This window comes from Cotesia typhae, unplaced genomic scaffold (genome assembly GCF_013202065.1).
Source record: "Cotesia typhae breed Kobodo isofemale line unplaced genomic scaffold, CoteBio_Ctyphae contig_48, whole genome shotgun sequence".
Taxonomy (NCBI): Eukaryota; Metazoa; Arthropoda; class Insecta; order Hymenoptera; family Braconidae; genus Cotesia; species Cotesia typhae.
Window position 1 is genome coordinate 11,650,514 of NW_027423756.1, and position 17,788 is coordinate 11,668,301.

The 17,788-nt window shown below is 31.4% G+C and overlaps 1 protein-coding gene across 1 annotated transcript in view; it reads left to right on the plus strand.

Annotated features, from left to right (window-relative positions):
- Window positions 1-15,892, plus strand: part of Timeout (circadian regulator timeout) — an 89,900-nt gene extending 74,008 nt beyond the window's left edge. The window contains exons 14-22 of the mRNA XM_074246915.1: window positions 10,326-10,385; window positions 10,500-10,596; window positions 10,870-11,068; window positions 11,205-11,442; window positions 11,723-11,823; window positions 13,017-13,116; window positions 13,292-13,438; window positions 15,410-15,628; window positions 15,753-15,892. Coding sequence (XP_074103016.1) covers window positions 10,326-10,385; window positions 10,500-10,596; window positions 10,870-11,068; window positions 11,205-11,442; window positions 11,723-11,823; window positions 13,017-13,116; window positions 13,292-13,438; window positions 15,410-15,558 — 1,091 coding nt within the window. The 3' untranslated portion in view covers window positions 15,559-15,628; window positions 15,753-15,892. The remainder of the gene's footprint in view (window positions 1-10,325; window positions 10,386-10,499; window positions 10,597-10,869; window positions 11,069-11,204; window positions 11,443-11,722; window positions 11,824-13,016; window positions 13,117-13,291; window positions 13,439-15,409; window positions 15,629-15,752) is intronic.
- The last annotated feature ends 1,896 nt before the right edge of the window (window positions 15,893-17,788 follow it).

Consider the following 17,788-nt stretch of genomic DNA (forward strand, 5'->3'; position numbering starts at 1 on the left):
TTTAATTCTGTAGTTCGAACTACTGTTCTACCTCTCGAGCAACTGCTTTAAAGTTTAAATATAATTAAACTTGTTTATTAATATAATCATCAAATTATTAATTCGTATTTAACGCAAATAATTAATTTTTGAATCGATTTTTTATTTTATCAATCCCTTTTAATTAAAAGAACTTTATTAAATATTATTTCAATCTCCTGTCAATTAATGAAAGCTCCTAACAACTTAAACTTTATAAAAATAAATAAAATTACCAAACTATAATGAAATTTATTGTTTACTTGTACTTTAAAAGGTTACGAGAATTAAAATAGTAAATTAATTAAGAGTTTTAATAAAATCAACTTACTCTGTCATTATGACTCTACGAGAAAGCAATTATAACTCGTATTCTGTGATTTCATTCCTTAAGGATATTTACAAGGAAAACTATATACCCTCTTTACTACTCATTGCACAACCATCTCTATTTGCCCTTCGTCTTCTATTTCTACTTCTGCTTCTTCTCTTTCTCATTCAACTTGTTCATCTAGATCTAGATCCTCTGCACCCCAAAATTGTCATTTCGACAGATAATTTCAATCGAGAGAAAAAGAGACAGAGTAAATCTGCACCCTAAGTTCGCCGTTCATGATCTTCAGCTTAAACTCAAGCTCAAGCTTTATTTCTTATTTAATCACTGTTAAATTCAAGACGAATTCAAATAAAAGCTCTCCCTTAATATATGCCTATGCCGCTGGATATTCGTGATCAAATCTCAGTTGAATGTCATGAGGTGAATAAAATGAACAAGAAAAAGAAAAAAAAGTAAAAAGTATACTGATAGAAGAATAGCTGTAATCTCAAATCGATGTCAAGGGAACGCGGTGATATTAAAGTGAAAATGATAAGGGGAATTTTATTTTATTTTTTTTCATATCAATCTATATATGTTATGTTTATATATATATATATATATATATATATATATATATATATATATATATATATATATATATATATATATATATATATATATATATATATAAACGTCAAAAGCTTACTTAAGTATTCCTTACCCACTTCGTGTAAATTTTCTATTTTCGTTTTTATATTTTTTTTTTTCCATCTTCAACATTTTTTTGCAGAAACTCTTACTCTCTTACCCTCTTATTTAGTGATCGATGGACAACTTGGTTATATTCTTAAGCAATCAACTTTGTATTATACAAGAAATCACGCAGGGAAATTTTTATTTTTTTCCTCGTTTTTTTTTCTCTGTTTATTTATTTCAGTCCATCAATTTTTCAAGACGATGACGGATTAAGGTGACTCGGCTAATGTATAAAAGCTGACTGTTGATAAAATAATTAATTTCCAGTCATCGAATTAATTCCGACAATGGAAACATTATTCAGTGATTTATCTTGTCATTTTTATCGTGTGTTTTAAAGGTATATTTGTTAACAAGGATCGATACTGCAATTAAGCAGTTAGCTGATAAATGATAAATGATGTAAAAAAAAAGGGAAGTGGGATTTTGTTTTATATCCACCAGAAACGTAATTATCGACAAAAGCACTTAATAATCTTTCATGCTAATATTGTCATTGGCGTACCAGACTCGCCCTTTATAACGCTATATTACCAGAAGCTCATTGTGCAAGCAGAGAGCCGTACCCCTGGCTCTAGGCGGGAGGATCGAGATAATGGAGTCTCGACTTATATACGGTTAGTCAAAACGCCAGAGGCCACCCACCAGACGGATCGATAACACATTGCGATAAATAATTAATGGCCACCTGTGTATGGATCTAACGCGTTTCCGGAAGTGCCACGCGGCTTTGAACTTCCCCCTTTTATTTTTATTTCAGTCTGTAGCGTGTTTTTATTACACACCTCGTTGCTTCGATCGATGATCCCGTAAATATATAATAAAAAATAAAACACTAGTATTGAGTGCGTCGTAAAAGAGTATAGAAAAAATAAAAGGGTGTCTGGCCTGTCATCAATTAACTTGATGCGATACCAACAAAGATAGAGATTCACTTAAAATAATTGTTATCAAATATTCCCCCGAAAAATCAACCAGTAAAAAAAAAAAATTTACTTCTTCATTTTATTCAGCAACTCAATAAAGTTTAATTAATGTATTTTATTATTGAAAATTTAACACAATTTATTTTTATTGCAAGCTTCAATCGCGACAACGATAATGAACATTTTTTTGTAGGTATTTTATCATAAAAATTTTTTAATAATGAACTTGAGAATAAAGTTCAATAAAGTTTTCATTTCCTCGAGCTTTATATTTCGGTGGCAGTACAAAGACTACTCGCATACAAAGGAAAATATTTATTATTTCTTTCAATTTTGTTTTTTATTTATTTGTTTATTTTGCCCCGGAAAAAAATTTTTAAATCATTGGTACAAATATTATGGCGCAATTAGTTGATGAAACTAGTGTGGGTGAATAAAGTAGAAATGAATAATAAATAATGAATTAAAAAAAAAAAATTCTAAGAGTGTAGAGAGCGTAAGCAAGCGTATTAAACAATAATGAGTGAGAATAATGCTGAGTAAGAATAAAGTTAACAAAGAGAATTGCGTATTTAACGAATAATTAGACATAGACTGTGTATACGCAATGGGGTGGCTTAATGTGGTGGTAGTAAGGGCCAAAGCTTGAAAGGATTTTCTCCTGTGGCGCGCAAGTGAGTCTAGACACTTACACTTATACTGTGCATACATTTTTTACCAACTTGCACACACACACCTTTACTTAACTTTATTTTATAAATATACCTGTACTTAACTTTACTCACTTTCCCTTTACTGCTCTCGAACTCTGGTCGCGAGCGTCTAGTCTGGACCCATCCCACTTGGCTGTACCTCAGATCCCTGCGAAGCGCTATACTGTACGATTTCTCGGTAACTTTCAACGCATACCAATTACCGAAGCACTAGAGGGCAGCTTCGCTTACGATACCCGGAAGGGTCCATTTTCTGTCGCTCTGGTTTATGAATCGCTTGCTATGCTACAAAGAGGACCCGGAGACACGGGGACAATGATAATCACTAGTTTTATGCTAAACAAATATTCCTGTATTATCTAACCGGTAAACGGCTATTTTATTTACAAGAGCTTTAACGGTAAAAAAATTTAATAATACAAGGTACGGAGCGGTAGAATAAAAATTTAAGTGTATTTATTTTTAGTATTTATGTATAACAATGATAAAATAAAATAAAAAAGTAAAATCTCGTTAAAAATTATGCCTCTAAGGCTCAAAGATATTTGCTAAATCCTCTTAGCAGCGAATGGTATTCCCGTTAAATTGGAAAGATAGAACCACGAGTGTTGGCTGTAGACTATAATCGATTCACCTCCCCGGTTATACACTCTACACCCCGAGATTCTGCAGAGAGACTTAAATTTTAATCTCCAGCCTTTTTGTTTTTTAACTCCTGCACTTTCAAACATGATTTACTTTTTTCGGATTTAATTAATAAATATCCGTTCTCAATAATAATAAAAAAACAAAAATTTAAATTGTTTCCTTTTAATTAAAAAGTAGTTTACGTTTAATTTTTTAGAAGAAAATTATAAAATAATTCTTTAAATATAATTACTCTATCGTTTAGCTTATCATTGTTTTTTTTTTTTTTTTTTATTATTATTTTGATTATTATTATTCACTGTTTGTCACGAAAAAACGGGAAAAGGCGACGGCAAACTTTCGACGACTTTCATCTCTTGTCGACAGCACCACGAGTCCAAATAAGACATGGCTGGTCGGGGGAAGAAAAAATAAAGAAAATAAAAATCTTAAATAACGCGGAGTAGTCAGGCAGCACGACGTCGTTACGGTTGAAGAAAAGTCGCGGGTCCGGACAGGAGGCAAAAAGGTTAGGTCGGAGTATCTGCTCCGGACGTGCTTGTGTTGTCAACAATTCCTTGGAGGAAAAAAATAAAGTTAAATGAGAGAGATGGACGAAAAGAAGTGCAGGGTTAAGGGGCAGACACGAACGATCCAGTTTGAATAAGTAGTTACCAGCCTAATAGCCGCACCGGACTCTGACGGGAACTAAATACACAATTTTATTTAAACATCTCGACTAAAGAGGAGAAAAGCTACCGTAGCAGAAAAAATACCCCTAAAATTAGGCAACCATAAACACCTTTAATGCTACCGGAATTTTCACCACACCATCAGACCGCTCAGATAAAATGATTTCACGAAACAACGCTTTTTCCCATACCAATTTCCCGCTCGCGCGCTGACCCCTCTACACTCTACGTACGTACAGAGGTTCAGGTCTGTTGTAGTTGAGTTAATTTCAGATTGTTTTTTTTTTCGTTTTTTTTTTATTATCTACTTTTCGACTCGCAAAACTACGGGATGTACATCCTATCAAATAATTTATTACTAATCGATAAGCAAACTTTTCACGGTGGTCCTAACTTTTATCAGAGAGCAGAAAACGCCCGAGAACGATGTTTGATAGAAATTTTCACAGAACGCAGCGTCCCCGCCCACTTGTTTCCAATGAAGATGAATAGCCTGGAGCTCTTTTTCTGCAGTATCAAAATTCTCTTTAATCTTTTTTGTGTTTGCTCCAAACCCCGCTTATTTATATTTACTTATTTTCCGGATTTTTTATATCTGTTTACTTTGTTTTTATTTTAAAGGTTTCAATGCATAAATTCCGAGCGCGATATTGAGAGAACATACAAACGAAAAAAAATAAATAAAAAAAAAAATCGATTGAATAAATCCGCGATAATTCTCGGACGTCATTTCGCACCGCAAATTATCATTTATCGAATCCATACCTCAGTTTTAATACTTTATGCTCTCTTTTATAAAAATAACAATGCTGAAAAAAAAAAAAAAAAAAAAGCAATAAAAAATTGGGAAAAAAAATGGTTTTTATTACAAAAATAAACAACACAGCCGATGTGTAAACAATCTAAAATATAACGATGATTTTTTTCCCACACAACAACCGTGTAAATATTGAAACCGTCTATCCATTTTTCTCTCGAAAAATCTTTCATACACTCAAGTGAGCTGAAAAATAAAACGGGCCTGAAAAAGCGTGTATAATCTCTATTATTTAACCAACTACAACGTAACTCAATCCGCCTAGTCCTCACAAAAAAATAAAATTTGTTTTTCTTTCCCTAAACCTTCGTACCGCGATTAAACCTCAATATTTTACCTTTAAACCCTTACTCGTGCGTACAACCTCGTAATTACAAATATTTAATAAACCGACCCTGCAACATTATTAAATAAATTTAACCATAAAAATTGTTCCTCATAATTTACTCAATCCCCTTTCTAACAACCAACTTTCTCCCCAATGTTCAATTTCATAACTAAAGTCTCATTATAAACTTGGTAAGTAAAGCACAAAATTACTTTCGGTACGCATCGAGAGATTACAGGACTACATGATATGCGTGCCCTGAGTAATCAACGTCCTGAAGTTACCCGAATCCATCAACATATAATAAGACACACATACGCGGATATATATTAAGTGTGCGTCAGTAATTACCGATTTTGGTAAATTACACGGTGATTCAGCTATTTTAGGTGGCCGGCGATTAACCACTTCTGCACCTTTACATGTTCGAATAAGCTCTAACCTCGAATTTCGATCGCCAAAGGTTAATACACTGGCTCATCGGAGCTTTTCCGCTTCAAAAGCTTCACTTACTCCCTAACTCACGAGTCTTCACTTTATCAAACTTCTCTAGAGTCTAGTTTAGTCTAGTCTGGTCTATCTAGTGCTGTACACTATTATCAACTACTACAACTACAACTACAACAACTACTCACTAATATACTCGTGTTTTCTCGTCTGCGGCGTTAACTACCAGCTACTTTGCTGCACGATGCATAGCCTCATTGTATTTTAACTATAATACTAATAGCATACTAGACAAGACGGCAATGTTTCATTATTACAACTACAACTACGATTCCACACAAAAGTTCACACACAACACGACTATGAGGCTTGTTTCGTGCAACTAAACACTATATACACCATATATAATACACTACATACAAGACAACACGATAATGATAGCTCTGGACATCAACACGTCTAACTTCACCCTCTCAAATGGAACACATGTTGGCTTATTACTGTTTTTAATTTCACCTTTACTCTTATTCTTGTTCTCATTTCCATCAACAGAGTTTGTTACTCTTGTCGTCGCTTCTACTTTTGATGCTGCTGTTACTTTTATCATTATTATTGTTTTATTACAGTAAAATACTTGCCACACAGTGGTAATTCACTCGTTAAAATAAAGGAGAGTTATAAGCAAAAAAAAAATATTTAAATAGCGAGAGATCCCTATCCGCTTGAAGAATATTTCATTCGCGTGTCACGTCAAGCAAACTCCTACTATATACTATTATTATTATTTCATTTTCATTTATATTTTCTGTGCGTGGCACACACTTTACCTGTAATTTTTTATCGGTTAATTTATACTTCACATTATTTACATTTTTTTTTCTCTATACTTTTTACAATATTAATACAAATATTATATATAATAAATCACATTGCCGTGAGTCGTAATAACTACACCTGATACTTGAACGCAGCTTTATAATTATGAAATTAAAAAATAAACCGTACAATTAATTTTTTTTTTTTTTTTCAATATTTAATATTTACCTCCCACGCCGCGAGTTTATGGCTTATGATTAACGAGCAATAAAGGACGCTGAGAAACTAGCTAATTTTATAGACGACTTATGGATAATTAACTCAAGGTGAATTAGATACTACACCCGATACTAGGTGGAGCTTTTGCCAAGGATATTAAAGGATACCTTTGGAGGAGAAACTATACTTGGGTTGAGACTCGTGTATCTCAAACCTCGAGAATATATTTTATGTATTCTTCTCTGTCTCTCTCTTGTACATAGATGCGGATATATATAATATTAATCACGTATATAAGCTCACAGCGAATTCAGTAAAATCAGGGGTGGCACCTGGTTAGATGGCGACGCTTATTATGGCAGTAATATCACCGTTGACTTGTGCTGCCAATCTCTGGTACAACTAAATTCTCGATACTTGCCCGACTGTAATTTAATCTGAAGTAAACGAGAGCTTGGGGCTTGCTCGAGGGGAATAATCATAATTACGAGATGTTACTCGAGTAGCTTTCATTTCTCCCACTGTACTATTATACACGTTTCTCCTTAGCTTCATACACACAATTCTGGTTTCCGACTCGAGGTCTGTACACACCGTCTTATATATCCCTACCTATCTTTAACTATATTACATACATCCTATAATTATTATATTTATAGTCTAATAATTGTAACTGTTTGCTTTCTGTTCCCCTTTGTCATTATCTTATACGTTGGTATTCGTTTATCTCAAATCCCAGTCCAATTTACTTATCATTAAATCACGGTATGTTCCTTCGAATTGTTTTCCAATTGAAAATAAATTTATTTCATTGAAAAATATATTATTGATGTGTCCGAACAAAAATACTCGAATTTTAAATAAAATTTTCAACTAAAGTATCTTATTTAAAATCTACGTAATTATTCACAAGCTTATAATTCCGGAAGCGAACCGATTTAAAAAAATATTTAACTTCCTTTTGCTCTTAGAATAATTAATTCTTGGAATATATTATCACAATGTGTGATAATAAAATTTCGGACAATGTGTCCGAAAAAAAAAAAAAAAAAAAACAATGAACTAAAATACTCGAATTTAAATTAAATTTTCAACTAAATTATTATTTTATTTAAAATCTACGTAATTATTCACGAGTTCATAATTCCGGAAGCGAACCGATTTTAAATAAATTACTCAAAATAGACGGTAATAACTTCCACGGTAATATTCATCAATTATTTATATGATTTTATAAAAAAACAATTAAAATGAACTGGCTTAAAATGTATACTGCCTTAATATAAAGTCAATTAATATGCAATTGAAATCAATATCCACAAACTCAAACGATCAAATATTTACCATAAATAAAACCAAAAATAAATTTTATTTATTTAATTATTTTAAACATAAAAATTTGATTATCTTGTCACATAAATAATGTTCAATCAATTAAACAGGAGTATTAGTTGTATGCATAAAAGCTCTCGACACTGAGGTGCATTTTTACGGGGTAATAAATGTTAATGATAATAAAATCACTCATAAAATTAATTTCCCGGCTTAACACCAAGTGACAGTAACAAACCATAGTGTAATACCTCTAACAGACAATTAAAACAAAACACTTACTTCTACAGTAATAAATATTGCTTTGAAAGAGACAAGAGACTAAATTTTACAATCGGATTGATGGAAATCAATGCGATACATTCAATTTAGGTAACTGTAGTGGAAAAAAGTTTGAAAATCCAAAAGTGCACGCCTCATAATCTTATATTTCACAATAAAATTGATTAAAGTAAAATATAAAAAATTCTTCACGCCATTTGCGTGTGCAGTTTAAAAAAAAAATATTATTTTTTTTAAATATAAAGACACTTAATCCTCTTGTGGCTCCATCTAGAGAGAAAAAAAAATCTGGTGATGTTGCAGATTATAACTAATCGGTATCTAGGTATTTTAAATGTTTAGCCAGTACTGCTTAGCGTCTGTATATAATTCAACAATAATAAAAAAATAAACAATAAGTATTTATTTTTCGTTATTTAGTTCCTGAATTCTATATGTTTCTGTAAATACAAAAAAGCATGGAAGTCTAGTATGTCACAGTTAGCAAAAAAAAAACTTTTTTTATTTTTTTTTTTTTTTTTATATTTTATTATTATTATTAAATTTCGTATATACTCGTTATACACAGAAGTACCAAAAAAAAAAAAAAAAAAAAAAAAAAAAATGAACTGCTTTATTTCATTTTAATCGGATTAAGTGGCGCCATCGTTTTCACGTGAGGAAAATAAAAAAAAGAAAAAGAAAAGAAAAAAAAGTTCGTTTTCTGTACGTGTATGAGATAGTGAATTTTTTAAAAAGTCAATTTAAAGAAAAAAAAATACGTGAGCTAGAGTACTGAAATGAAATACGGACCCAGTTCATCGCAATCTTGAACTAATAAAAAAAACCCGGTCTCGAAATATCAATTCGTTCGGGAGTAATCGTTGGTACATCCTAAATGGGGTGACATCCGGACGTCCACGTAAAATTTTTTTGAAACGGTTTTTTTTTTTTCAAAATAACAACAAGAAATGATTTTAGAAAGTAAAAGATGGCTTAACTTAAGTGTTTTCTCGGTGTACATCTACTTAAATTATTGTATAAGTGTAATATGGTTGAGATAGAGGCATTTAAAGATCGCAAAATTGCTTGACATTGACGAGTCGAGTGTAAAGCACAACCTCACGCGCTTCGCGCTATGAGGCGTGCAAAAGTTAATTTTTTTCGCAATGCGTAGTGTAATCGTGTCATCGTCAATTGGTTTCCGCCTCTCAGCTTGGGGTCAATCCATTACAGGCTACACAACTAAACTAGACACCCTACACTCACCCGGAACATAACAGCACAACTGCTGGTACAGATATATGTATTTATTTTGTATCCGAAGCAATACATATAGAGTATAGAGCGAAATAGTGCAGAGTATAGAGTAGTAAACGTACGTGTCACTTTTTTTGAGCATTCAAATATATCTGGTGTCTTTTTAAAGCCCATGAATACCCTGGGCAATGCGACGCTTTTCACATTGCACAAGGCTTTTCATTATTGCGCCGGGCATAGACAACACGTCTGCAAAGCATCACTTTTATTTTTTAGTCATCCTTTTACTACACGCCAAACTCTTCAATCGTGGTCTTCATTCACTCTCCCACGGTACTCCCGCGTACTCTGTACCTATCCAACAACCTTTTCATCTTCTCTATCCAACTTCACACACTGAAACTCTACCATCTACTGGCTTTATCCATTCCCGTATTTGTAACGTATTCATCGTCTGATAGGTTTCAAACTTGCTTTAAAAGAGCCATTGTTCGTGCCAAAAGCTTCGCTCTTTAATACTCCAATAGATTCTATCCATCTACTCCACACACATACACACGCACTCATATAAAATTATATATTAGTTTGTAATATAACGCTTTACAGATTTTGCTAAATTTCATGTAACCAATTAAATATCAAGTTAATTTCCAGTAATCCAAGCAAGAAATTTAATATCATTGCTATGTTATTTGATCGTAATTTTCAGTACATTTAAATTTTTGTATTCGAAAATAATATAATAAAAAAATTTTATTTATTTATTTACAAGAGATTTTTTGTTGTTGTTACAGTTGAGGAGGAAGCTGAAAAACGGAATGAAGATGTCGAGAGTTTTCTGAACAATGAGGGCGGTTAGTTTGTTTGCGATGTTGTTTTCTAAAGCAGACATTGCTTGGATGCATTATTTTGCTAAGAAGATAGTATTGGTAGTTGTAGATGAGTAAATTGATGGTTTAATGTTACAGGAGAAATTGAAGATGAGGATGACGAAGAGAATGAAGAAGAAGACAATGTTGTCGAGTGGGAGGAAACTAACTTTGATTTCAAAGAATTTATTTACAGGTAATTATTTTGTTTACTTAATTAACATCATTTTTATTACAGAGTTACAAATTTTTTATAAATAACAATCATATAATTAAATTTGTAGTTTTTGTTTATTTAATTGAAGTCGATAGTCTTTAAATATTTCAACAATTTTCCAATATTTCTTGGCAAACTTTACAAACTGTCGGGATAACTTTAAATTAATCTTATAAATTATTCACAATATTGATTTATCGAATTTGTATAGTTGTTAAATATAAATAAACTACATATTATTTATAATTATAGATTTGCAAATGTAAAAGTTGTCAAAGCATTGACAGAACTTCTGAAAACTTTTGAAAAAAATACCGTCGAAGTAAATCATTACATTCTCAAAATGTTTCATCGAATTTCGTGGGACTGTAAAATGCCGGCGATGTTGTTCCAAGCCTCAATATTTCGTGTGTTTCAACGTGTCCTGGAGTCTAAACGCCGCGAGCACAAGGTCAGATAAATTTTTAAAAAACCAGAACTTGCTTTTTTCCAAAATTTGTTCATTTTTACGAACATGAAAAAGTTTTAAATCGAAATGTGTACAACTCGTCACGAATATTTGTCGTATTACTCATGAAATGTTACAGGAGTTGCAAAAGTTTGCCAGTTTTATAATTTGTCAGTTCGCGGAAGTGGCTCAAAAAAACCCGAAAGCGTACATGGAGCTACTTTTCTGGAAGAATGCTCGCGAGGCTACAGAAGTAGTTGAAGGATACGATGTACAGCATGAAAATAAAAAGACAGGACGCGGCGTGTGGAACGAAGCTGAAGAGGATGAACTGCGTACTTTATTTATGGAGCATCAAACTAAGAAGTATCCTCAAGGTAACAGATTAATTCATTCACTTTTTTTTTCTTCCTTCAACTTTCGTATAATTAGACAGAGGAAAAAGATTAGATTAGCTGCCTCACTTTTTTAGATACAAAAAATTTGCGAGCTTAAATAAGCTTGCTCTGACGTTGTAGTGAATAATTTGCGATCAGATAATTCAATTAAATATTTATAGTTTTAAAAAATTATTAAATGAGAGTTTTGATTAATTTTCAAGCCTCTAATTACTGTCCAATAATTAAATTACAATGTTAAATAATTAAATTTGTACAGATGTCATCGATTGGATCTTGGAAAATATTATCAGCGATGATCGAACTCGCCGCGGTGTAATTAAAAAACTCAAGGAGATGCATTTGATTATAAACTCTAAGGTAATTATCCATTTGTCAATTAAAGAGTTTAGACTAATTAGTTCATACAGTTGTTTGAAGTAATTAAAACTTTTTTTTCCCGCAAGCAACAGCGAGAAGCTAAAAAAAAATGGAGCAAAAAGTAACGTTCCCTTGGGAAAGCAATTTGAACTTATTCTTCTCTACAGTGCTAGCACGGGCGAAAAAAAATTAAAAAGCGCGCTTTGTTTTAATCTTTCAGCAAACAACTATGAATTATCATTCTCTGTGGACAATAACGAGTACTATCAACGCAGAATACGGAAAAATATTTCGCGTTTTTTATCCTAGAGTTTAAAACGTGTCCTCGTATACAGTCCATCGGTAAACTATATTTTCCAACCCTTACACTCTATTGTTTTATTATTTATTTTTTGTCTTTTGTTTGCTTTCTCGCCCCCCTTTACTATTCATTTGTGTACTTTTTTTTAGCAGTGATCGAGTATACGCGTAACCACTGTACGTACTTGTGGTAAACGCCCTCTTTAATTCTCTTCTGTACTATCTTGTATACAGCAGCCATTTCTCGATGAGAAACAAGATCAATGATTTATGACACCAGAGTTTAGAGTGAGAAGCTACTGGTACTTACGCTGAAACATACGCAAACGTCAAGCGCTAAAATATATTTTTCACCTAAAATAAAATAAAAAAATAATAAATAAATAAGTTTTAAAAAATAAAAAACAAAATATTTAGACTGATTTAAAGAAATTGAAAATTCCGTAGAAGACAATTCCACGTGGAATTTCCTTCTTCTTCTAGATTACTTTTTATTTCTATGTATAGAGAGTCATGTTGTGCATTTTACTTTTATTATTATTTTTTTTTTTTTTATATCAAGTAATAATATGTATACTCTTTATACGACTATTGAAATGCATAGAAGAAAATAATTCATCTCAACTTTAACACTTGATAATTTTTTTTTTCATCAAACTTTAGTGTCCTACTTTTAAATTCGTTGCTACAGCTCAAAATAATACCGAGTGAAAATAAGATTGTTTGAATAATAACCAAAAAAAAATTAAAATTAAAAAGTTTATGAAATACTAGCAGTAACTGGGCCGAATTTTAATGTTACTTACAGTTTATGACCTTCTATAAGTTTTAATACTATTATTATCATTATTAAAAGAATCTGAAAAAAAAAATTATTTTTTTTTTTCTAACAGGAAGTCAGAAATGAAGTACAAAAACGCTTACCGAAAGAATGGGGCGAAGAAGAAGTAGCACAATTAACAGAAATGTGGGAAAACATTAAAAATGATGACGGTAAAAAGTTTTATTTTATTTTCTGTTTAATTGTTATCAGCAGAATATTTTAAAACAATGAATTCATCTTTACTGAGCGTTAAAATTAGTTTGAGAAATTTAATTAACGGCACTTACGACGACACTCCTGATTTCAAAATAAAAAAATAACTTACAACAGTATTTAATTAAACAGATCCAATTGATCTTATTTATGCTGGATTGAGGATAAAACGCCCGAAGCCGAAAATAAAGGAAAAGCTGCTGGAATTAGGGCTGGCGAAAGATCCTAAAGAATTACGGAAAAAACGTACCAAGAAGAGTAAGAGTAAGAGCGACGGCTGTAAGTACTTATTGTTTTATTTAACCTTATTTTCTCTCTTTTCTATCTGAATACTTAGCTGGAAAACTAATTAAACAAATACTGAGATCAATTCAATCACTGCGCGGTGGATGAAAGAATTTTTTTTTAATTTTCCAACCACCTTGCATCACTCGGACACTTAACAAGAAAATCCTCGAAATCTCATGCTTTCTCGGGTTTTGTCAAGTGTCTAAACACTCGTGCTTAGACTGTACCGCGTGACAGTTAACAGCAACACCTACCACTACACACACCTACTCTTCATACTTTCGTGTCACGCGGTGACATATATTATAAATTATCTCCGGTATCTTTACCAGCGCGCTTAACCATTAGACTGTATTAGCATCACATAGGAATTTTATCTGAGCAATTTAATGTATTCCAACGGTTCAAAACACCAGATAATTATCATTATCACAAACAACCTTCGCAGTAATTGGTTAATTTGCGTCAACCGGCATTCTGTCAGCGGATCGCGAATTAATGCTAAGTATATAGTAGCACAGAAGAGAAGAGTATAGCAGTATGCACGGGATGAATGGCTCAGGGCACAGTAGAATTAAATCGATAGATTATGAACAGAATTCCTGGTGTATCAGCAATATCAGGATATCTATGAGAACCTTGAATGCTTCAATATAAAGAACCATTCGGGCATATTTATGCATCAACTATTCTACTCAATTCGACTCGGATGATGATGCTTACTATACTATTCCGTCGGATCGTTTTAAACTTTGTCAGTTTGTCGGATTTAATAAGACTTCCAAACTCAATTCACATTTATTCAACTGATATTTATTTTACCTTCACTTTGATAAAATCACCTTATTAACTACTACCGCGTTGTCCGCTAAATTCTCATTTATTATATCTTCCTTATCTATACTTTTAACTTTTTTTAAACTCTGACTTCAATTTTTTATTTGTTCTTTATAAAGTTTTGCTTTTATTTTTATTTAGATTTTTTTTCACCACAACTTTCTTGTGCTGGTTCAAGCTACGAGAAATTTAAGATTCATGAAAAATATTGTTTTACTTGGAAAATCTTATTCGTATTCGATGCATTTCAATAGATTGACTTAACGAAGTTTTAAAGAAAGAACCGAAACAAAATAGTTTTACGGAATTTTAATTCTTCGCTAGAATTATTGATTAAAAGTTTACTTATTTACTCGTAAATATACTTCAAGAAGAATTTTTTATTTAAAATTTAATTTAATACTAATTTTAAATTACAAAATCATAACTTGTATTTATTTCACAAACTTTTACTTTTATGAGTTAGAGTATCTTTAAATTTAAGCTGAAGCTTTAGGGGAGCGCAAATCGCGAGTCGCCTAATATCTTACTTTAAATTTTCTTTGTCATGATCGGTCGGCTGGTTCTTGGTGATTTTACATGAACCAATTAAGATTTAACAGGCAGACTTAATAGAATGGTCCCATAAAAAAGGATCTCAATTTGAGAGGGAGCTTTTATACAATGGTTAATGATAAAAAATATTTTTAAAAAATTATTTTTAGTTTTCTAAAAAACTGGAGTCACAATAAAGTACATAAATTTTGTTTTTATCTCTTTAATATTGAAGTACAAAAATAAAATAAAGGTTAAAAAAAATACGATACAATATAAGTAATTTGAATAAAATAAATTTTATTGAGCATTAAATATTCAAAAGAAAGTTTCTGAACTTCCGATAACTCTTAAAATAAAGTTAATTAAAATGTTGAATTTAATTTAAAATTTATCGGCTCTTCACAACCCAATAATTTGCATTCATTAAATTATTCGCCTAATAAAAAATTATAAATAAATAAATTATTAAATGTTGAGTATCGCTCGTAATTTCCGACCTAATAATTTAGCGATAAAATGAAACAAAACATTTAATATTTAATATAAAATATAAAATAATATCTGATCAATATATTGGTTTTATGACAGTACCTAAAGCCTCGTGGGAAACGCGGTCAGAGAGCGAACGATCTGCGTCAAGTAGCAATGAAGAAAATTCGTCAGATACGGAAGACACTGGGCGTCTTCCGGGCCCAGCGAAGAGAGCCAACAAAAAAATAGTTAAGAAAAAAAATTAAAAACGGCCGCCTGTAATAATTTACACCGATGCGCAGCTATCGGGACTTCTGAAAGACGTTATCGATAATGGTGAGTTAATTAATGCAATAACGTGAAAATAGTTGTGATAAGTATTTTTTAATGACGGTGGCAGAACTATACCCAGAGTTAATTTAAATGCACATTTAATTTACTGGGGAATGTTTGCGATCAGATATGAGAGAGTCTCTCGAGTGGATTAAGGAATCGCTGGAGGAGGCTTTGGAAGACCGAGATGAAGAAAGTGCCGATGGCATCCCACTAGTACCGATAACGGATTATTCATCAGCTGCAATGGATTTACCAACTTTTATGCGATTTCTTCGTGCTTGCGGTATTGAACCACCCTCGAATGAACAGGAAGCTTATTGGCGAATACCAGCCACAATGCTTTCATCCACAATACGTAAACGTTGCGATTTAATCGCTAAAGCCCTCGCTGGAGATTTTATCCAAGGTTTCAATTTTTTTTTTTTTTTGTTGAAAGCAAAATTTTAATTTTATGTGATTAGTAATAAAAGTTTTTAAAATTTTTTTTTACTCAGAACTAATTACAACTGAAAAAGATCTCGTAGATAGTCTCAGCGAATCAGACGATGAAGATACTCAGCGTGACATCGATAAAATAAAAAATATGTTTAAGCAAAAATCGAAATTACAAAATAAGAAACAGGTTGTCAAGAGTAAAGTTTTCAACTCTAGCAGTGATGAAGATTCTGGGGAATCTTCATCTTTGATGAAAGAAAAATCTGTACTGGTAGATGAAGATAAAAAAATAGATAATGGTGGAAAGGAAGGAAGAGAACGTACAAATACATCAAAAGTACGGCAAGGAAAATTAAATTCAAGTCGAATTAAATCCATCGTAAATTCATCAGACTCGAAAATGGAAATTGAAACTACTAAAATTACTACAGATAGTGGTAATTATAAATTTTAATTAAATTATGAATTATTATTATTATTATTATTATTATTATTATTATTTTTTTTTTTTTTTTTTTTTCCAGAAGAAGCCAAAAGAATTAGATCGGAAAACTCAGATACGGAAACTCCGATATTAAAAAAGAGGCGAGTTATTGACAGTGAAGATGATGAAGATAAAGAAGAGGAAGAAAGTGATTTTGATAAACTTTTAAAGTCGAGTGAATCAAAACAAAGCCGTAAAATCATCAGCGATGATGAGAGTGATGCTGATGAAATAAATCAACCAAGTGAGTCCAAACAATCTCGGAAAATTTTCAGTGATGATGATGATGATGATTAGATTAGTTCCATTCTATTTATCTTTATAATTATAGTTATAATTAATTTTACCGATAGTATTTATAAATTGATAATTGATATAGTAATTATAGCTCGTTGAAGTGACATGAAAATGGAAATATAATTAAATGTCAGTAGAAAAATTTATCTATAATCAGATAAATGTCCTGTTAAAAAATATGACACGTGTCCTTTTAAAAGAACGATATGTCACTCACAAAGCGCGACAATTTCCTCATTTCATTTAAACGTTAAAAATTAGTACTTTTTTTTTCAGATTAAATATAATCGTACAGAATTAAACAACTCTTTTTTCTAGTTAATTTTTAATTAAAAATTACTGACATTGATACTGACTTTTAACTTTATACTACGTTTTTACTGAATTATTATTATTGAACATTAATTAAACACTTTGAATTAAACGCTTTAAGGCTTACAGTTCTGATTTTACTTAAATATATTTACCGTGAACTTTCAATAATTTGCAGTATCTACTTACACCAAATCTGGCTTTAAACCAATTACCTGCCAACTATCTCCTAATAGTCAATTATAGTAACTAACTATTGAAATATTTAACCAAGAGCTCAATTTTAAGTACTCACTACTTCGAATACAGTTTCAATTTTACCTCTTGTTAGTAAGTAATTCATTTTATATACCAATCATTCATAGGTCATACACCTATTTAAAATGAAAAGTTTATTTAAAATTCTACATTATCAAGCTTGAATTTTTTATGAATTTGAAGGGTGATTTTTCGAAGATATTTTTTTTTTTTTGAGGATATGTTGTCCAGGGACATTTTGTCGGGAATCAATAAGCTTTCTAAGACCTCAAAACGTCGAGATCTAATGAAAACTCGAGTTTCAAAAAACGGAGTAAAATCATTAACTTCCCGATTTTTTAAGCAGGAAGTTAAAAAAAATTACCTCAAAAAAC